This window comes from Salmo salar, chromosome ssa24 (genome assembly GCF_905237065.1).
Source record: "Salmo salar chromosome ssa24, Ssal_v3.1, whole genome shotgun sequence".
Classification (NCBI taxonomy): Eukaryota; Metazoa; Chordata; class Actinopteri; order Salmoniformes; family Salmonidae; genus Salmo; species Salmo salar.
Window position 1 is genome coordinate 38687559 of NC_059465.1, and position 22746 is coordinate 38710304.

Below are 22746 nucleotides of genomic sequence, written 5' to 3' on the forward strand. Positions count from 1 at the left end.
AGTCACAGTGTTGATTATAGTCACAGTGTTGATTATAGTCACAGTGTTGATTATAGTCAGTGTTGATTATAGTCACAGTGTTGATTATAGTCACAGCGTTGATTATAGTCACAGCGTTGATTATAGTCACAGCGTTGATTATAGTCACAGTGTTGATTATAGTCACAGTGTTTATTATAGTCACCGTGTTGATTATAGTCACAGTGTTGATTATAGTCACAGCGTTGATTATAGTTACAGCGTTGATTATAGTCACAGCGTTGATTATAGTCACAGTGTTGATTATAGTCACAGTGTTGATTATAGTCACAGTGTTGATTATAGTCACAGTGTTGATTATAGTCACAGTGTTGATTATAGTCACAGTGTTGATTATAGTCACAGCGTTGATTATAGTCACAGCGTTGATTATAGTCACAGTGTTGATTATAGTCACAGCGTTGATTATAGTCACAGTGTTGATTATAGTCACAGCGTTGATTATAGTCACAGTGTTGATTATAGTCACAGTGTTGACACAGTGTTAATTATAGTCACAGCGTTGATTATAGTCACAGCGTTGATTATAGTCACAGCGTTGATTATAGTCACAGTGTTGATTATAGTCACAGCGTTGATTATAGTCACAGTGTTGATTATAATCACAGTGTTGATTATAGTCACAGCGTTGATTATAGTCACAGCGTTGATTATAGTCACAGCGTTGATTATAGTCACAGTGTTGATTATAGTCACAGCGTTGATTATAGTCACAGTGTTGATTATAGTCACAGTGTTTATTATAGTCACAGTGTTTATTATAGTCACAGTGTTGATTATAGTCACAGTGTTGACACAGTGTTGATTATAGTCACAGCGTTGATTATAGTCACAGCGTTGATTATAGTCACAGTGTTGATTATAGTCACAGCGTTGATTATAGTCCCAGCGTTGATTATAGTCACAGCGTTGATTATAGTCACAGCGTTGATTATAGTCACAGTGTTGATTATAGTCACAGCGTTGATTATAGTCACAGTGTTGATTATAGTCACAGTGTTTATTATAGTCACAGTGTTGATTATAGTCACAGTGTTGATTATAGTCACAGTGTTGACACAGTGTTGATTATAGTCACAGCGTTGATTATAGTCACAGCGTTGATTATAGTCACAGTGTTGATTATAGTCACAGCGTTGATTATAGTCCCAGCGTTGATTATAGTCACAGCGTTGATTATAGTCACAGCGTTGATTATAGTCACAGCGTTGATTATAGTCAGTGTTGATTATAGTCACAGCGTTGATTATAGTCACAGTGTTGATTATAGTCACAGTGTTGACACAGTGTTGATTATAGTCACAGCGTTGATTATAGTCCCAGCGTTGATTATAGTCACAGCGTTGATTATAGTCACAGCGTTGATTATAGTCACAGCGTTGATTATAGTCACAGTGTTGATTATAGTCACAGCGTTGATTATAGTCACAGTGTTGATTATAGTCACAGTGTTGACACAGTGTTGATTATAGTCACAGCGTTGATTATAGTCACAGTGTTGATTATAGTCACAGCGTTGATTATAGTCACAGCGTTGATTATATTCACAGCGTTGATTATAGTTACAGTGTTTATTATAGTCACAGTGTTTATTATAGTCACAGTGTTGATTATAGTCACAGTGTTGACACAGTGTTGATTATAGTCACAGCGTTGATTATAGTCACAGTGTTGACACAGTGTTGATTATAGTCACAGCGTTGATTATAGTCACTGCGTTGATTATAGTCACAGTGTTGATTATAGTCACAGTGTTGACACAGTGTTGATTATAGTCACAGAGTTGATTATAGTCACAGTGTTGACACAGTGTTGATTATAGTCACAGTGTTGATTATAGTCACAGTGTTGATTATAGTCACAGCGTTGATTATAGTCACAGCGTTGATTCTAGTCACAGCGTTGATTATAGTCACAGCGTTGATTATAGTCCCAGTGTTGATTATAGTCCCAGTGTTGATTATAGTCACAGTGTTGATTATAGTCACAGCGTTGACTATAGCGACAGCATGTTGAATGCGGGTAATACTCTCCCACTGTGTAGCTAAGTAGACATCTTTATTTAATAAGGATCTTCAGGTCTTTGATGTCAAAATAAAAGGATCATTCTGGCCAGTGGTCAAATAGTAATCAGATCATTTTGCTCCTTTCTGAAACATGGTTTAACTTCTGAACAGGTTCCCTTGTCTCAAACGTCCAGAAGGAGGACACATGTAGATTCACTATGACTTTGAATACGAGAGAGACAATGTACCTTTTGAGATTGTAACTAAAAACATTATAAAGCAATAATTGGCAATTACAACAGAACCTGTCAGAATTGCAATTGACAGCAAGACAATTGGCGTGGATGAGAGTCCTCAAAGCTGTTAAAATACTGTGTCTGAGGGAATAAGAGACATCTCTCATCTCAGACAAACTCTTTGATCAATTATAAACCTTTGGAAGTGAATTTAAGGAAGCAAACTATATGTTTGGAGTGTTACCATTGCCTTCAGCAGTAAGTCATTCTTCCCCTTCCCTACTTTTATTTTTCTAACTCACACACACTCACACTCACACTCACACTCACACTCACACCACACACACACACATATTTGCGGGCCTCCAGATTAAATTTATATGAACTTTCCTTGATTGACTTTGAACATAATGATTAGTCCCGTAATGGCCTTTGTTACTCTGTGTAATGAACGGCTTGATTAGTATTCTCCTTAGATGAATGAGGAAGATGAGACGTGTGGAGGCTGAGTGAGTCTTGAGTCACTGGTCCTGTGGGTCTCTCACCCTCCCTGTGTTTATTTCCTGGAGCCAATTGTCTTTCAGTGTCAGGGAAGTCTGCGTCCCAAAAAGCACCCTAATACCTATATAGGGCTCTGGTCACATGTAGTGCACTGTGTATGGAATAGGGACGCAGCCATAAGCAGGAGACACAGAGCCACAGCGTATATATTATCTATTTTATTACACCGTCGTCCCTCTCTCGCTCTTTCTCTCTCTCTCTCTCTCTCTTAGATCTCCCATTCTTTCTCCACTGTTCCTGCTGACAGGCCAGCTCGCGCTCTTGAAGCCTGGGCTGACATGTGGCAATTTCCCCCTGTTAATGACAACAAATGTGCCAATTATGTTAATGACTCTCCCGATGCCAATCAGTCAATAATGAGCACCACGACCACATCTGTCTGGGGAGGAGTAGAGGCCTTGTGTCTGAGAGGAGGAGGGGGGGCGGTCTGGTTTGTGTGTCAATGTTTTTGTGTCCATCTGTGTTAGGGACGAGTTTGAAGGGGTGGTAGAGGTGGAGGGTGGTAGAGGTGGAGGATGGTGGAGGTAAAGGATGGTAGAGGTGGAGGGTGGTGGAGGTGTAGGGTGGTAGAGGTGGAGGGTGGTGGAGGATGGTAGAGGTGTAGGGTGGTAGAGGTGGAGGGTGGTAGAGGTGGAGGGTGGTGGAGGTGGAGGATGGTAGATGTGGAGGATGGTAGAGGTGGAGGGTGGTAGAGATGGAGGGTGGTAGAGGTGGAGGGTGGTAGAGGTGTAGGATGGTAGATGTGGAGGATGGTAGAGGTGGAGGGTGGTAGATGTGGAGGATGGTAGAGGTGTAGGGTGGTAGAGGTGGAGGGTGGTAGAGGTGGAGGGTGGTAGAGGTGGAGGGTGGTAGAGGTGGAGGGTGGTAGATGTGGAGGATGGTGGAGGTATAGGATGGTAGAGGTGGAGGGTGGTGGAGGTGTAGGGTGGTAGAGGTGGAGGGTGGTGGAGGATGGTAGAGGTGGAGGGTGGTAGAGGTGTAGGGTGGTAGAGGTGGAGGGTGGTAGAGGTGGAGGGTGGTAGAGGTGGAGGGTGGTAGAGGTGGAGGGTGGTAGATGTAGAGGATGGTAGAGGTGTAGGGTGGTAGATGTAGAGGATGGTAGAGGTGTAGGGTGGTAGAGGTGGAGGATGGTAGAGGTGGAGGATGGTAGAGGTGGAGGGTGGTAGAGGTGGAGGGTGGTAGATGTGGAGGATGGTAGAGGTGGAGGGTGGTAGAGATGTAGGATGGTAGAGGTGGAGGGTGGTAGAGGTGGAGGGTGGTAGAGGTGGAGGGTGGTAGATGTGGAGGGTGGTAGAGGTGGAGGATGGTAGATGTGGAGGATGGTAGAGGTGGAGGGTGCTAGAGGTGGAGGATGGTAGAGGTGGAGGATGGTAGATGTGGAGGATGGTAGAGGTGGAGGGTGCTAGAGGTGGAGGATGGTAGAGGTGGAGGATGGTAGAGGTGGAGGGTGGTAGAGGTGGAGGGTGGTAGAGGTGTAGGGTGGTAGATGTGGAGGGTGGTAGAGATGTAGGATGGTAGAGGTGGAGGGTGGTAGAGGTGGAGGGTGGTAGAGGTGGAGGATGGTAGAGGTGGAGGGTTAGGTTTTGAAGAGGTGGAGGATGTATATGTGCTTACGTGTGTTCGTGTGTTTATCAGTGGCAGGCAATGCTCTGTCTCACAACACCATGGACAGTGAATTTCACGGCAGATTGCCGAGTCCCTGCCAGTGGTGTGTGACCAATCAAGGCACAGTGGGGTTTCAGGGGGTTGAGTTGGGGACATGACTACCTTTGTTTTTGTTATCATTATTATTCAGGTGGAGATGTTAACGCAGCCTATGGATTGGATTATTCCTATCTCATTTAACTAATCACGGGTAATGCACAATAATCATGATATTAACAGTCCAATGATTGAAAGAGCTACCACCTCCACTGTTGTTTAACAGTCAAGCAGATTGTTAATGGACTGCTGTTAAACCAACAGACAGGCTGGTGGGGGGAAATCATTGATTCTATGCTTCATTGGAGGGTTCTATCTGGAAATGTCAGGTGCTGTTCTCTTCCCAATGATGTGTAATATATGAATGAAAGCGTAATGCATATTTGATAGTATTACATTATTCTGCCCCATAATCTCCAAGGGTTCGTGGTGTCATGTCTTCTGCTCTAACTGAACCGATATGTTATACTAACTAGGCTGTCGTAGCCTAACGCTATGTACAGATTACAGAATGGCTTTCCATGGTCCAGGCTGGACCAGGCCAAGTGCACAGGGCCATTGGAGGTGTGTTTAACGGTGTGTGTCTCAGAGAAAGACAGGGCGTCCTGGAGAGAGGAGGTTAGAATAACACACTCTGTGTCTCAGTGGGGGGCTGGTCTGATCCAATAAACCACTCTCCATCCCCCAGCTGTGACTAACGGCTCGACACACACACACACACACACACACACCGGCACGCACGCAGACAAACACATGCGTACACACACACACACACGTACGTACACATACACACACACACACACACACACACACACACACACACACACACACACACACACACACACACACACTCACACTGTAACCATCCCTCCCTCTGCCACAGGAGGTTTCTTTGTCTCAGCTCAGCATAGCCCACATCAAGAAACCAGCCTCAAATGTTTCTTTCTAACTGTATGTTTTTGGAATATTAGAATTGATAGGACTACAATTTACCACTGAACTGATCAGGGGTGAGTTTCCCAAAAAAACTAGGAATCACTTAGTCTATTGGTAAGGAATCACTTAGTCTATTGGTAAGGAATCACTTAGTCTATTGGTAAGGAATCACTAAGTCTATTGGTAAGGAATCACTTAGTCTATTGGTAAGGAATCACTTAGTCCATTGGTAAGGAATCACTTAGTCCATTTGTAAGGAATCACTAAGTCTATTGGTAAGGAATCACTAAGTCTATTGGTAAGGAATCACTTAGTCTATTGGTAAGGAATCACTAAGTCCATTTGTAAGGAATCACTAAGTCTATTGGTAAGGAATCACTAAGTCTATTGGTAAGGAATCACTAAGTCTATTGGTAAGGAATCACTTAGTCTATTGGTAAGGAATCACTAAGTCTATCGGTAAGGAATCAAGGAACAATTATCTCAGAGCTAAAGATGATCGTTATGTTTTTTGGAATCTCACCGAAGAACAGTAATGTTTCTTAATTGTGTGCTGCTGTTGTAAAGCAGCTTTTGATTACCCCTCATTTAACAGTCCATTATTTAGCACTTAGTGACTTTGAAATGACTTGTTAAAATCACAATTATCTAATAATGTGCATATTAATTACAACTCATTTCTGTGAGATTCGTTGATAGAATCATAGGTTTGTACCATTTGGTAGCAGGGAGTTACCAATGGTGTTGAATTATGTGAGGTTTGTTTTGTTTGACCATTCAGTAGGGGTATTGTGACACTATCTAGACAAATACTGCAGAGGATGTCTGGTTTTGTAACAGTGTATTATGATAAGGGGGAGTTTTTTGGTTGTTTTATGTGGACTTTTCTTTGACCGGTATTTCCAGCATTATCCACTATGTTTACTGCAGGTAGAAAATCCTAAGAAATGTTCTTTAACTGACACAAGCTGTCTCCAATCAGTCATTCAATCAATGTCTGGTTGTGCGTGAGTGTTTACTGGGGGGGGGAAATCGCTTAAGCCAAGGGAGGCGTAGCTCTGTGAATCTTAATTGCACAAAGCTGATTATTTGGCAGTGAAAACTATTTGTAGATCAGTGAATCTACACCTCACTTAGCTCAAGCTGATCCTCTTCAACGGACAAGGAAGTTGTAGCAAAGAAATGATCAATTAGGGGCAATTAAGGGACGTATCAGATTCACCGGATAGGTGCAGTAAAAGACGTTGTTTTTAAGGTCAGCCATAGTGGTACAGCTCCCCTGGAGCAAAATAAGGCCTTGCTCAAGGGCACAGACAGATTTTTCACCTTGTCGGCTCGGGTATTCGAACCAACAACCTGCAGCAAACCAAATGGTCAATGCTGGAAATTCCGGTCAAGGAAATAAATAAATAAATAAAAACAACTGGCCCTACTTATATTGCAAGACTTTAACTTTGGCTTCAGCATGCTAGCAGGCATTAACCATTCTATAAACACACCCTCACTCTCTCTCCCTCTGCTTTCATTACTAATCTCCAAAGTGGTATCCCCACTGGGTTTTCGTCTCTTTTCTACCTCCCCTTGGTCTTCACACGAACACTTTCCAAACAGATGCCGGCTTGGTCTAGGGGTTTTGCTGATTTTGCACAGTGGGGAGTAGCCTGGAGCACTGATGAAGGAGTGGGGTGAAATGCACACCTGCATTATGGCGTTTGTTGATATTTGTGTCTGCGGTAGTAATGCCAAAAAGTAGCCGTTTTAAACTGGAAAACAACCCCCGAGATGATTTGAATGACTTTCAAAATTTCGCTCATTAAAATCCTACAGCGTAATCAAATGATTAGTCAGATATTTAAATGACGTGCTGTGATGATTATACAAATATATGTTTATATCAGATTATGACTATTAATAAATGTGACTGATATTGACTGAAATGGCTCTCTGGCTTCGCCTGCCTGAATTAGACACTCCATATAGTAGGAAGAAAAGATGGGATTTAGTGTTGCTGATGAAAAGAAAAGAAATAGCCCAACTTTTTTCCTCCTAGCTCCAATGTTGGGTAGCGAACGGACCTAAAGGTGGTTTAGGGTATTATAGAGAGCTCAGACTCTGTCTCAGTAAGCCTGGGTCTCAGTCAAAAGCCTGTAGATCAGTTGCTCTGCCACTGACTCCTGTCCCCTGCCTGCCTGCCTGTCTGCCTGACACAGCTCCCACAGCTTTGTGGCACTGTACGGTGTCCATATTAGGATAAGTAAAACATAAATATAAATAACTAAACTGCTGAGATTTAGGCTGTCTAATATGAACACCGTAACATTGCTCTGTTAGCATGGGTTAGTGCTACAATACACTGTGCTCATCTATTTACATGTATGAATTATACTCTGCTCATGTTATCAGCTTTGCTACCCTGCCTGATTTCTGGGTTATGTGTGTGTGTGTGTGTGTGTGTGTGTGTGTGTGTGTGTGTGTGTGTGTGTGTGTGTGTGTGTGTGTGTGTGTGTGTGTGTGTGTGTGTGTGTGTCTTGCTCAGTTGAAGCACTGCTGGAATTTTCACTTGGCTCTTTCAGCTTTCATTTCAAGCCTTGAGTGTGAGACAGACAGTTAAAAGCAGACACTTCTATTCCCGATGAGGGCTAATAAGCTATCACCTTCACACAGTTCCACACCCAAAATAATGACTCCCTCACACCTACTTCTGAGGTAGATGGGGAGGTTATGAACTCTGAACTCATCCTGAACATTCAATAGTCTGATCCTATAACTGCTTGGACTGGCCTTGATTCTAATTTTCAACATCATTTTGATCATACAGCTTCATACAGAAAGCACGTCCCTTTGTTCTGAGTCTGTTGTACTTGTATGTTGTTGTTGATGTTTCTGGCATGTCCTTGTCCTTTTCCCGTACAGCTGCATTGTCACTGTTGATAGAATTCATTCTCAAGGAGGCACCATGCAAGTCAGGTCAGACACTGCTCCCAGTGAGAGCTAGGAGGCGCTGTGAATTTCCATCAGAGCAGAACTCATAAGGAAAAGCATGTGACGGTAAACTAAGAAAAACACAGAATTTCACTTTCGATGTCTGAAAATTCCATTCCCCTAATGTGAAAGGGAAATAAAAAAACATTACATTTGATAGGTTTTGACATTTACGGTGCGTGCCGTAAACCTTTTGACAGGTTCAATTTACGAGAGCTTTGGCAGTAACTATGGCATTCAGGAAATGTGATTAGTATCATAAATGGAACTAGCTTCCTCCTGTCCTCTCTTTCACCTGGTCCTTACCTCCCTCCTTCCTTACCTCCCTCCTTCCTTCCCTCCTTCCTTCCCTCCTCACACAGTTTTCTCCTTGTGTCCATCTCAGGTTGAGTGGTTGAAGAACGAGGAGATCATTGACCCGGCTGATGACCGTAATTTCTACATCACCATTGACCACAACCTGATTATAAAGCAGGCCAGACTGTCGGACACGGCCAACTATACGTGCGTGGCCAAGAACATTGTTGCCAAGAGGAGAAGTACCACTGCCACTGTTATTGTGTATGGTGAGTAGACTGTGTCTCTATAGACACCTGTTGTATGGTCAGTAGACTGTGTCTACACCTGAGCCTGTGTGTGTCAAGCGTCTCAGAGTGGGAATGCTGATCTAGGATCAGTTTTCCCTTTTAGATCGTAATAAATAAGATAATATGGGCAGGGGGAGGACCTGATCCTAGATCAGCACTCCTACGTTTTTGAATACGGGTCCGGATCTACAGTACCTCAGTGGCCTCAGCTCTAATCAACTCTACCTCATTGATCCTCAATCTTAGTATCCTTCTCTCCCATCACCTGCATCAGCTCTGTAAGCTAGCTACTAGGCTACATCTCTAATATATCTGTACAGTACAGTTGTATGTATGTACTGTGTCTGTCTCCATAACATAGACGGTCATCTTTACCAAACCACTATCAATCAACATAACCAGATCATCATTCTGTAACACAGAGACATGGTCTGTGTCCCAGATGACACCCTATTCCCTACATATAGATGTAGGGTCTTAATTTGATCACCCTTTTGCCAGAGAACTTGACTGCAATGCTGAACATTTTAAACTTGTATTTGAGGTTTGTAATTTCCATTTTGAAATTTCAGACAACCCCTACCAAAATGCCCATTAATTATAGTCCACATAATTTTTCATATTTCCTGTTGCTGCAGCATTATTTTCCTGCTGTAGTAAACTGGCTCAAATAAAGATCCTACATCTGTAGTGCACTATAAATGGAATAGGGTGCCATTTGGGACGATACTATACTATTTATCACCCAGACAGTCATACCTGTCCACAATGGTGAACACAGACCAACCGATAAACTGACAAACCAATTACTGTACATTTCCCCATAACCATAAACAACACTCATCGTCAGTCACCCATAGCACGCTTTCCACCTAATCAGCACGATTAGCCAAGAAAACCTCCCTCTGCTCAATGTAATGAGCCTGCTCATCCAGCCAACATGCTCTCTGTAACATGCCTAATGTTCCCACCTGACCCTTACCAATTAAAACCCACCGATCCCGGGCCAGATCCTAAACGAGCCTATGTCCCCCAATTATCTCTCCTTCCTCGCAAAGAGTGATTTTGAAAGGATATGAAAGGAAATGACTGGTATAAGAAATGTGGTGGAAACTCCCACTAGCCCATGCCTCTACCAATCAAATGGTTTTAGATTTGTGGGAAGTAGTGAATGAGGGCCGTAGCCATAGTGACTGAATGTATCTGAACGTCAGGTTGTATCTGCATAGAGAAGCATATCTTCATGTCCTATGTGTTTTATCCACAACACCACCATCACTTTACAGGAGCATATTGAACTGTTATTCTCAGAGGACTTTTTTCAGAGGGCCAGAGGGCTTTTTTCATAAGGCCAGGGCTCTTTTCAGAGGGCCAGCACCAGTTCAGAGGGATTTTTTCAGAGGGCCAGCACCAGTTCAGAGGGCTTTTTTCATAGGGCCAGGGCTTTTTTCAGAGGGCCAGCACCACTAGTTCAAAGGGCTTTTTTCAGAAAGCCAGCACCAGTTCGGAGAAGGAGAAATATATATTTTTCAGGAGAAGTAATGTATTACTCCCATTGTGATGGAGCAGTTTCCTGCTGCTTTTCAGATGGATGTAGTGAGAGATAGGTCACACATACACACGTGCCCACACACACACACACACACACACACACACACACACACACACACACACACACACACACACACACACACACACGCACACGCACGCACACACACGCACACACACACACATAGGGAGAGAGATAGGTCACGATGAATTTCAGCTTCAACACTTTCCCATTTCTACCAGACATCAGGCTCAACACGTGCTTCACTGCAGGCCACTCAACTACAACTACAATTGAAATAACACCACAGCTGGCACCGCACCACTGTTTTAAACAGCTGACGGATAGGGCTGGAGAAAAGTTATATTCTTCAACAATCAATGGCAATATAACAACAATTTGAAATTCCAAAAATGGATTCACCAATTTCAGATTGCCCTTTAAATAGAGAACAGTTTGGTTCGTATTTCATTTCCTACTGACAGACACATTCATTGAAAACCAACAGAATGAACTATTCAGCTAAACATGAATACACATTTCATATTTGTATGAAAGAGGAAACTTTAAGGTCCTATGTGCCTCAGTTGGTAGAGTGTGGCACTTGCAAAGCCAAAGGTTGTGGGTTTGATTCCCACTGGGGCCACCCATACCAGAAAATGTATGCAACCATGACTGCAAGTTGCTTTGGCTGAAAGTATCTGCTAAATGGCATATATTAATTAAGTCTTAGTCAAGCCGCTCTCTCCCGTAGGGTTTCTGTCACATTGGAATTGTTGTCCATAGGAGCTCAACCCAGCGCCGGATCGTGTGGACTCCGTTTCCTCTGCATTTTCTGAGAACTGACATAGTGTGATGGGAGGTTATTATAGCAGTGGGAAGGAGAGTTTGTTGCTGCAGAGTCTGAGGATGCGCTGCTAACTAATGAGTGCTGTAGGGATAGCGGAGTGAAGACAAACACGTGGGAAAGCGTCGGAGTGCGTGTGTGTGTTTGTGCGGGTTCGTGCGCGTGTGTCTGCATGTAATAGGCGTGGGACTCCTGAGCTGCCGCGCGTTTAAACAGTCATTATCGCCGTTAGAAATGGGAGGGGGAGTAACGGAGGAAGCTTTGATGTCTGCTCAGCCTCTGATGACTTTGTTGGAATCCACCCTGTTCTCCGTCTCCAGTGTTCCTTCTCTCCCTCGCTCTCTCTCGCTGTCTTTGATACGGCAACTGAAGGGATAGAAATGAGAGAAGGCTTTTTGACAAAATGGGGAGAGGGAGAGTTTCTTCACATGATTAATCCTCAAATCCTCCCAAATATCAAATACTGTACCAAACACTATTCCATGTGAGCGTAAACAAACCTGTACCAAGTCATTGTGGAGACTATATACAGGGGGTACCGGTACCGAGTCAATGTGGAGACTATATACAGGGGGTACCGGTACAGAGTCAATGTGGAGACTATATACAGGGGGTACCGGTACCGAGTCAATGTGGAGACTATATACAGGGGGTACCGGTACAGAGTCAATGTGGAGACTATATACAGGGGGTACCGGTACCGAGTCAATGTGGAGACTATATACAGGGGATACCGGTACCGAGTCAATGTGGAGACTATATACAGGGGGTACCGGTACCGAGTCAATGTGGAGACTATATACAGGGGGTATCGGTACCGAGTCAATGTGGAGACTATATACAGGGGGTATCGGTACCGAGTCAATGTGGAGACTATATACAGGGGGTAACTGTGCCGAGTCAATGTGGAGACTATAAAGAAGGGGTACCTGTACCGAGTCAATGTGGAGACTGTATACAGGGGGAACCGGTACCGAGTCAATGTGGAGACTATATACAGGGGGAACCGGTACCGAGTCAATGTGGAGACTATATACAGGGGGTATCGGTACTGAGTCAATGTGGAGACTATAAAGAAGGGGTACCTGTACCGAGTCAATGTGGAGACTATATACAGGGGGTAACTGTACCGAGTCAATGTGATTATATACAGGGGGTAACTGTACCGAGTCAATGTGGAGATTATATACAGGGGGTAACTGTACCGAGTCAATGTGGAGATTATATACAGGGGGTAACTGTACCGAGTCAATGTGGAGATTATATACAGGGGGTACCTGTAGCTTTTCATGAGGTATTATACCTCAGGCGAGCAATACCTCGAGACTTCTTTAATATTAGACATCGCTCACCAGCAGTTATTAACAAATAGACACACGCCCCCGCCCCTCGTCTTACCAGACGTAGCTGCTCTGTCCTGCCGATGCACAGAGAAGCCAGCCAGCTCTACATTATCCGTGCTGTCGTTCAGCCATGTCTCTGAATCATAAAATATTACAGTTTTTAACATCCCGTTGGTAGGATAGTCTTAATCATAGATCGTATAGTTTGTTTTCCAATGATTGCACGTTGGCCAATAAGGGTAGGCAGGCATGTAGGAGTTGCCTCTTCACTGTTGACGTTGAGACTGGTGTTTTGCTGGTACTATTTAATGAAGCTGCCAATTGAGGACTTGTGAGGCGTCTGTTTCTCAAACTAGACACTAATGTACTTGTCCTCTTGCTCAGTTGTACACCGGGGTCTCCCACTCCTCTATCTATTCTGGTTAGAGCCAGTTTGCACTGTTCTGTGAAGGGAGTAGTACACAGCGTTGTATGAGATCTTCAGTTTCTTGGCAATTTCTCGCATGGAATAGCCTTAATTTCTCAGAACAAGAATAGACTGACGAGTTTCAGAATTAAGTTATTTGTTTCTGGCCATTTTGATCCCGTAATCGAACCCACAAATGCTGATGCTCCAGATACTCAACTAGTCTAAAGAAGGCCAGTTTTATTGCTTCTTTAATCACCACCACAGTTTTCAGCTGTGCTAACATTATTAGCCTTTTAAAATGATAAACTTGGATTAGCTAACACAACGTGCCATTGAAACACAGGAGTGATGGTTGCTTATAATGGGCCTCTGCACGCCTATGTAGATATTCCATTAAAAATCAGCCATTTCCAACTACAATAGTAATTTATAACATTATCAATGTCTACACTGTATTTCTGATCAAATTGACGTTATTTTAATGGACAATTTAACAAAATTTCTTTCAAAAACAAGGACATTTCTAAGTGACCCCAAACTTTTGAATGGTAATGACAATTGGCAAATGTCATTACTCTTTCGTGTTTCAATAGACTCTTTCCATTCATCAAATGGAGGCAGTGTTTCCCCTATGTTTATTTAGTAGCTGCGGGCCACCGCTGCTAAATCGTGTCTGCCGTTCCAATTTTTTTTTAAATACTTAAATACGGGATGGTAAAACGTTTTCAGTGTAAACTAAAACCAGATATACATTATATAGAAAATATATTGGAGCTATACATTTTTAAATAAGATCATTCTGAGAACTAGCAATCACCAGAATAAAACTAGACAGTCAGGGAGAATCTAAAAATCATGGCATTGGGCCCCCAGTGGATTGTGTTATATTTTGATTCACTCAAATAGTATAAGTACACGGCTTAAGCCATTGCAAAATGTGTAGAATTGCAGGAATGCTGCCAATCAGATGAAAACATCATGCCTGGTTGGTGGTGTTCATGCCCCATTAAAAGGTAATACATTTAAGGTTATACGATATGACGTCTTTATTATTAGACCCTGTGACAGAGCCAGGGGAGAAACCTTTGCCATGGTCTCAGTTGGTAGAGCATGGCGTTTGCAACGCCAGCATGGTGTGTGCAACGCCAGGGTTGTGGGTTCGATTCCCACGGGGGGCCAGTACAAAAAAAATATATATAATAAAAAAATGCATGAAATGAAATGTTAGTCGCTCTGGATAAGAGCATCTGCTAAATTACTAAAATGGAAATGTAAAATGTCTCAGGGTCAGTGAGGCAGTTCAAACTTAAGCTGTATTTCATAATTGACCAACAAAACTGCTTACAAATAAGAAACGTAGGTATAACTTTAAATAACAACCGTTATCTTAAACTGAGTGTCCTTCTGCCCCAACCTGTCTGCTGCTGTCTCCAATCATCTCCATCAAATGAGAGCAGCAGCCTAATCAACTGTTGGGCTGATTGTCCAGCCAATCGCACACTTGATTGACTTATTACCCTCAGCTGGGCTCCATTATCCTCCCAAAAGTGCAGGAAAGGCGTTGGAAGGACGCGGCAAGAGGGTTTGCCTCCTCCAGAGCCACAAGCCCATAAAAAATGGTGCATGCACACTTACAATGGGGTTTGAAATGATTGACACTGTTCATAAAGATTAGCAATAATGACTGTAAAATAAATAATTCAAATACTGAGCTGTATTGTTTAAAAAATGGAAAATTATATTATTTTATACTAATACAATTGCTCAGAGACAGATATTTTGTTTAAAAAGTAATAATAAAAAAAACTCAAGGTAGGGGTCAAAATTATTGACACCCCTAAAGATTCTTATAAATAAAGTTGTCAAAAGTTTAGTATTTGGTCCCATATTTCTACATTATGATGTAAGGACTACCTACATTAAGCTTGTGACTCTACATATTTGTTGGATGAATTTGCAGTTTGTTAGGAATATGGGAACAAATACTACACATTTGGCTACTTTATTTCCAAGGATCTTTAGGGCTGTCAATAATTTTGACCCTTTGACTAAAATATTACTTGTTCAACAAAATCTCTTTCTCAGAGCAATTTTATTAGTATAAAATAATATATATTTCCCTATATTTTGAGGATAAAATATAGCTCAGTATTTTATTTATTTATTTTATACAGTCATTATTGCTCATATTTATCAAGGGTGTGAATCATTTTGGACCCCGCTGTAGAAGGTCCCGTACCGGGAAGAAATGAAATGTGCTTTTAGCCCTGCCTATACTGACATATCCCTCTGATCACACATCAACAATTTAAAAAAAAATGGGACCAAGATTCAAATATAAGACGAGATTCAAATGTTTTTGTGCGTGTGTAGACATTTATTCTCTCCGTTCTCTGTTACCATAGTGAACGGTGGCTGGTCGACATGGACAGAGTGGTCAGTGTGTAACAGTCGCTGTGGCCGCGGTTACCAAAAGCGTACCCGCAGCTGTACCAATCCCGCCCCGCTCAACGGAGGAGCCCCCTGTGATGGACAGGCAACCCAGAAGCTGGCCTGTACCTCCCTCTGCACTGGTATGGACACGCATACTGTTGTGTTTTGTCCTAGTCTATTCTGTTCTGTTCTGTTCTGTTGTGTTCTATTCTAGTCTACTCTGTTCTGTTCTGTTCTGTTGTGCTCTATTCTAGTCTACTCTGTTCTATTCTGTTGTGTTCTGTTCTTGTCTACTCTGTTCTATTCTGTTGTGTTCTGTTCTAGTCTACTCTGTTCTATTCTGTTGTGTTCTGTTCTAGTCTACTCTGTTCTATTCTGTTGTGTTCTGTTCTAGTCTACTCTGTTCTATTCTGTTGTGTTCTGTTCTAGTCTACTCTGTTCTATTCTGTTGTGTTCTGTTCTAGTCTACTCTGTTCTATTCTGTTGTGTTCTGTTCTAGTCTACTCTGTTCTATTCTGTTGTGTTCTGTTCTAGTCTACTCTGTTCTATTCTGTTGTGTTCTGTTCTAGTCTACTCTGTTGTGTTCTATAGTATATTATAATATATTCTGTTTTACACTATACTACTCCATTTAACTCTGTACTGTACTATATTGTATTGTTCTGTATTGTATTGTTCTGTATTGTATTGTTCTGTATTTTACCTTGAGAGCCAGATCAACTGTGTTGATATTGTATCCCAGTGAACCCTGTATCTCTCACTCTCCCCTACAGTTGACGGGTTGTGGACAGAGTGGAGTAAGTGGTCTACTTGTGGTACAGAGTGCACTCACTGGCGCAGGAGAGAATGCAATGCCCCTGCACCCAAAAATGGAGGCAAGGACTGCGAGGGTATGGTCCTACAGTCCCAGAACTGTACTGACGGACTCTGTATGCAGAGTGAGTAAACATCTTCCTCCACTAACTCTTCTTCCTCCTCCTGCTCCACCTGCTTGTCCTCCTTCACCTCCCGCTCTTCCTCCTGCTCTTGTAACCGATGTGAAATGGCTAGTTAGTTAGCGGTGGTGTGCGCTAATAGCGTTTCAATCGGTGATGTCACTCGCTCTGCGACCTTAAGTAGTTGTTCCCCTTGAGCTGCAAGGGCCGCGGCTTTTGTGGCGCGATGGGTAACGATGCTTCGTGGGGTGTCAGTGGTTGATGTGCGCAGAGGGTCCCTGGTTCGAGCCCAGGTTGGGGCGAGGAGAGAGATGGAAGCTATACTGTTACACTCTCATACACATGCAACATCAGCAATACACTTTTTATATCCCCTTTATTTAACCAGGTAGACCAGTTGAGAACAAGTTCTCATTTACAACTGCAACCTGGCCAAGATAAAGCAAAGCAGTGCGACACAAACAACAATACAGAGTTACACATGGAATAAACAAACCTACAGTCAATAACACAATAGAAAAAAAAGGTCTATGTACAGTGTGTGCAAATGAGGTAGGATAAGGACAGACATATATGTGTACTTACAAAACAAAGTATGCCTGTGAGCATCTTCATCAAACATGTGAACAGAAAATGTTTTATCCTTTAAATCTGACTATTGATGGTTGTATACATACCTGTAGAACGTTAATAGGAAGAGAAAACAATGCACATTATTATACATTTTTGACCACAAGATGCACTATGGGCCTGATTCAGACTTAGGAAATGTATGCCTTTCCTACGTACTTCTCAGTAGTTGTTATTCAGACTTACCTAATGCAGGCACCAGTGCTTCATTTGTAAATTGGGAGGTGCCGGAACAAAAAATGAGCTTGAGACGGGGTTGACCCAGGGGGGCTCTGAGGTACCGAAACGCATAAAACAAAAATCACCTTTATAATGAAACATTGCATGCGTTATCAACACTTTTGCATACTGGTATAGAGCAGCACAGTAGAGGCACTTGCAGAAGTTGCAAAGGATTTATTTGTTGTTTTGCTTTTATAAACCAATTTCATGAAATACTACATAATTTTAGATTATTGGAGACTTCTAGTAGAATATTTTTAATACCTCACAAATGATTGAAATGACAGGCTACTTGATACTGACAAACTGAGAATCTGAGATCAACAAAAACTACCCTGTCTTGAATCCATCAATTGCCTAAGCCTAGTTGTACGGAGACACACACATTGTACAATATGAAGAGGAAATTATAGTCCTAAAAAAGCTTTCCAGTTTCACTGACTCACCCAATGATGCACAGCTCACTCACCAGCGATGGCCAATGCGCTCTTGCCAAAAGCTTATCTCTCTTGTTTTTCTTTGTAAAACAATGATGTTCGCTGAATAGGTCTATTTGGAAGTTGATAACTTGGTAGCCTACAGACAGATTAGATTCTTCTCTTTTCAGCAGGAGCCATTTGCTTTCTGTCAGTGTTTTCCTGCGATTGTATTTGAAATATTGCGAAAGGCCTGTTTTAGCTGCATGCTATTCACTGACAGATTTGCCACGCGTTCCCAACTGTAAGCATTCCTTGTGATTGGGCTACACACAATCCACAGCTAGGTTATTTTTAAAAAGAAGCTATTGATCCTCTGTGACTAAATATAGGTTCACTCCAGGTGTAGTATTCGGAATGATTTAATTTATTTCTGAACAGAGAGCAGTAATTCTATAACTTTGGCAAATGTATATCAAATGTACCTCCAGTACACTTCCCGTGGCTATGAATCGTTAAGGAAATAAATGATGAAGTGCAACACTGTAAAGATGAGAGTTGAAGGCTCATGTATATCAGCGCAGAGAGAGGGAGAGAGATCATAGAAAGTGAATCAAATTTTACAGTAGTTCTGTGAGAGATACAGGCACGCTTCTTTCTCTCACCACAGCAATGGCCACACGTTGGTCTGTATAGGCTACAATGTAGCACAAACCATATACCCGGGCTGGCTCCACGTGAATCCATTTTTAGAATATCAGGCATGTTTTCACATTAGGTTTTGTTTAGGGTGAATTAAAGAGGAGTCAAAGTCCTCTGATTGCAATGTAAAAATTATAATAAAAGTGAACATTATTTTTCATGCTGGATCCTGGCAAATGGGTGTCCGGAATGAAACGGTCCAAAACTTAGAGATGCCGGATCCTGTTCCGGCAGAATCCGTCCCAAAGTATGCACTGGCAGGCAGGTAATGTGCTCTACAGGTGTGGCTACCTTGCGCACACTGAATAATGTACTTCAACAGCTGAAAACCCTCCCATTTGCTGGCTAACAGATTTTCTTGTGGATGTAGGTTTCAATAGGGTTTTCAGTAAATGTCTCTTATTAAGAATCCCTTTAAATACGGTGTACCTTTAATTAGAATTGTGTCGACAGTCTCAGTAGAATACGTTGAGAGAACGGGTTCAGAATATTAGGGATCAATGAAAGAAAGTTATCTAAATATATGCGTATTCGTCTCCGTTTCAGCACCAATTGGTAGATTTAATAAATACTCTGATCTTGTAGTTTATTTAGGCACATTTTTTAGGTTAGGAAACTATGTATGAATCGTAAAAAACAGGTTTGGAGAGCCTTTGTACACTAAATATATTGATGAATTTCAATCCATGAAATATTGGAAGGTGGAAAAAGTGCTATAAATCTACCCTAATCCTCATTAATCATGGAACTGTATGACATGTGGCAGGCTTCAGGTTTAAACTGCTCAGTGTGGTCTGAGTTCCATAATGTTCTAATAGACTACATGTCCTAAATTACTACACAACGTTAGCCTAATATGATCCACTAATGCTAGTGACCTTCAGGAACAACTACACTGACGTGACAGAGGAAAGAAAGGTCAACAGAATGGAATGATGCAAAATGAAGGCTACAAATTGAAAGTAAACTAACACTAAAGTCATAACACAATGGTGCTAGGCCTGATCACTGACAACGATGAGACAGCCTATAGGGAGGAGCTCAGAGACAACAACCTCTCCCTCAACGTGATCAAGACAAAGGAGATGATCGTGGACTACAGGAAAAGGAGAGCCGAGCACACCATTTTCATCGACCGGTCTGTAGTGGAGCAGGTCGAGAGCTTCAAGTTCCTTGGTGTCCACATCACCAACAAACTATCATGGTCCAAACACACCAAGACATTCGTGAAGAGGACATGACAACGCCAGTTCCCTTCCGGAGACTGAAAAGATTTGGCATGGGTCCTCAGAAGTTTGTCCGGGGTAGGCCGGCATTGTAAATAAGAATTTGTTCTTAACTGACTGGCCTAGTTAAATAAAAGTTAAATAATATCTTTTTTTAAATAGTGCCTGTAAACACAGTCAAGGTTAAAGTAAAAGATGGCAGGCCCGTGTGGCAAAGGGCTTATTTGCCTATAGGCCTATTGTAGCTCTGATTGGCTATGGCAATTTTATTTACTGCAGTGTCTATAAATTGTCCAAATGCACATCCTCATTCCCACTCTATATTGCTATAAAATGTTCACCAATACTTTACTCTGTCATTCCCAAACATTCTATAAAATTATGAAAACATGAAAAGGACAATATCTAAGTACTCGCTTGTATAAAAAAAAGGCATCATATTCTTCCTGGGGTGTATGTGAACAGATTTTAATAATATTTAATGTTGCTAAAACGCTGTCAGTTCCACTTTAAGTTCAAGGTCAAAATACGCATAGCGAGAAGTGCATAAAAAGGGAATTACGAGCCATTTACGTTACATTGGGTCAGAATTACCCCATATTGAACAGTTTTCCTATACGGTGGCTATATTAGGCCTCAGATTGATGCTGTCCTAATATGGACACCGTATTACACTGTAGAAGCTTCACATCAAACTTAAACAATTAACCTCTCTAGGGTAGGTGGCACCAAATCGTCCCACCTACGTAACAGCCAGTGTAATCCCGTGGCGCGTTATTCAAAAACCTCAAAAATGCAAAAACTTCAATTTTTCAAACATATGACTATTTTACACCATTTTAAAGACAAGACTCTCGTTAATCTAACCACACTGTCCGATTTCAAAAAGGCTTTACAACGAAAGCAAAACATTAGATTATGTCAGCAGAGTACCCAGCCAGAAATAATCAGACACCCATTTTTCAAGCTAGCATATAATGTCACATAAACCCAAACCACAGCTAAATGCAGCACTAACCTTTGATGATCTTCATCAGATGACAACCCTAGGACATTATGTTATACAATACATGCATGTTTTGTTCAATCAAGTTCATATTTATATCAAAAACCAGCTTTTTACATTAGCATGTGACTAGCATGTGACTAGCATTCCCACCGAACACTGCCGGTGAATTTACTAAATTACTCACGATAAACGTTCACAAAAAGCATAACAATTATTTTAAGAATTATAGATACAGAACTCCTCTATGCAGACGATATGTCCGATTTTAAAATAGCTTTTCGGTGAAAGCACATTTTGCAATATTCTCAGTAGATAGCCCGGCATCACAGGGCTAGCTATTTAGACACCCAGCAAGTTCAGCACTCACCAAAGTCAGATTTACTATAAGAAAAATGTTATTACCTTTGCTGTCTTCGTCAGAATGCACTCCCAGGACTTCTACTTCAATAACAAATGTTGGTTTGGTTCAAAATAATCCATAGTTATATCCAAACAGCGGCGTTTTGTTCGTGCGTTCAAGACACTATCCGAAAGTGTAAATAAGGGTGACGAGCATGGCGCAATTCGTGACAAAAAATTTCTAAATATTCCATTACCGTACTTCGAAGCATGTCAACCGCTGTTTAAAATCAATTTTTACGCCATTTTTCTCATAAAAAAGCGATAATATTCCGACCGGGAATCTGCGTTTAGGTAAACAGACGAAAGAAAATAAAGCATTCGGTCGACTCGGGCATGCGCCTAAGCCCACAGTACTCTGATCGGCCACTTGCCAAAAGCGAAGTGTTTCAGCCAGAGGCTGCCTCGATATCGTTCAGCTTTTTCCCGGGCTCTGAGAGCCTATGGGAGCCGTAGGAAGTGTCACGTTAGAGCAAAGATCCTCAGTCTTCAATAAAAACAGCCAAGATGAAACACAACTAGTCAGACAGGCCACTTCCTGCATGGAATCTTCTCAGGTTTTGGCCTGCCATTTGAGTTCTGTTATACTCACAGACACCATTCAAACAGTTTTAGAAACTTTAGGGTGTTTTCTATCCAAAGCCAATAATTATATGCATATTCTAGTTACTGGGCAGGAGTAGTAACCAGATTAAATCTGGTATGTTTTTTATCCGGCCGTGTCAATACTGCCCCCTAGCCCTAACAGGTTAAGGTCAATACCTGAGTTATAGACCATCTTTTCAGGAAGTTTATAGAAAAGATAGTGACAAATGATGACGATCATGAGCTAGCGTAACTACGTATGAGCTAGCATAATTACCAAGAGCTGACGTAATTACCAACCATCCGGAATTGTTGAGATGTTTGACACTAATAAAAATAACTGAAATCTTCAACCCCCATGGAAAATTGGGCCTTAGTCTTAATAACATAAAAAGAAGTGTGACTCTTTTTCAAGAGAAGCCAATTATGTGTTGACATGTGGGAAAAGCACCTTGTTTACTGTGTGTTTCTCTGTAATTACTGACCAGGCATTGGACTAAAAGTTTCAACTAAAGTGAAAACACTGGATAGAAATGTGTTACCACAGACTGCTTGTAATAAATCTGTTAAATCTCACTAAAGGAATACTAGTCCACTGTTCATAGATGGGTTGGTTATTTAGCAACAAAATTGATGCTTGCTCAACTATGGGGCAAAACAGACAGGATTGGCTTAGACTGTTGACAACATGTAAACTATATATTTTTTGTCTCCAAATGTTTATTAAAAACATAAATATATTTGCACAATGAACACTTGTTGTCTCTCAAATACATTGTTACAGTTGTTTGTTGGCTAGCTAGTGAATTTAAGCCATTTTAGCATAGACATGACATTAGTCAAAACACCTCAAAACAAAGACATGGTATCAATAACAACGAGCTGAAACGAGCCACCAATGATTCCCCACAAGGCAGATTCTTGTCAGCAGTCAAGTTTTCAACATGGAGCACTTTTAGTACAGAGAAAAAGCTGATATGTGTCTTGCATCAT

General features: G+C 41.7%; 1 protein-coding gene across 2 annotated transcripts in view; it reads left to right on the forward strand.

Moving 5' to 3' along the window:
- The window catches only part of unc5ca (unc-5 netrin receptor Ca), a 318721-nt gene that overhangs the window by 184085 nt on the left and 111890 nt on the right, over nucleotides 1-22746 (forward strand). For both annotated transcript variants that reach the window (XM_045707149.1, XM_045707150.1), the window contains exons 5-7: nucleotides 8847-9027; nucleotides 15602-15769; nucleotides 16403-16567. In XM_045707149.1, the coding sequence (XP_045563105.1) occupies nucleotides 8847-9027; nucleotides 15602-15769; nucleotides 16403-16567 (514 nt within the window). The remainder of the gene's footprint in view (nucleotides 1-8846; nucleotides 9028-15601; nucleotides 15770-16402; nucleotides 16568-22746) is intronic.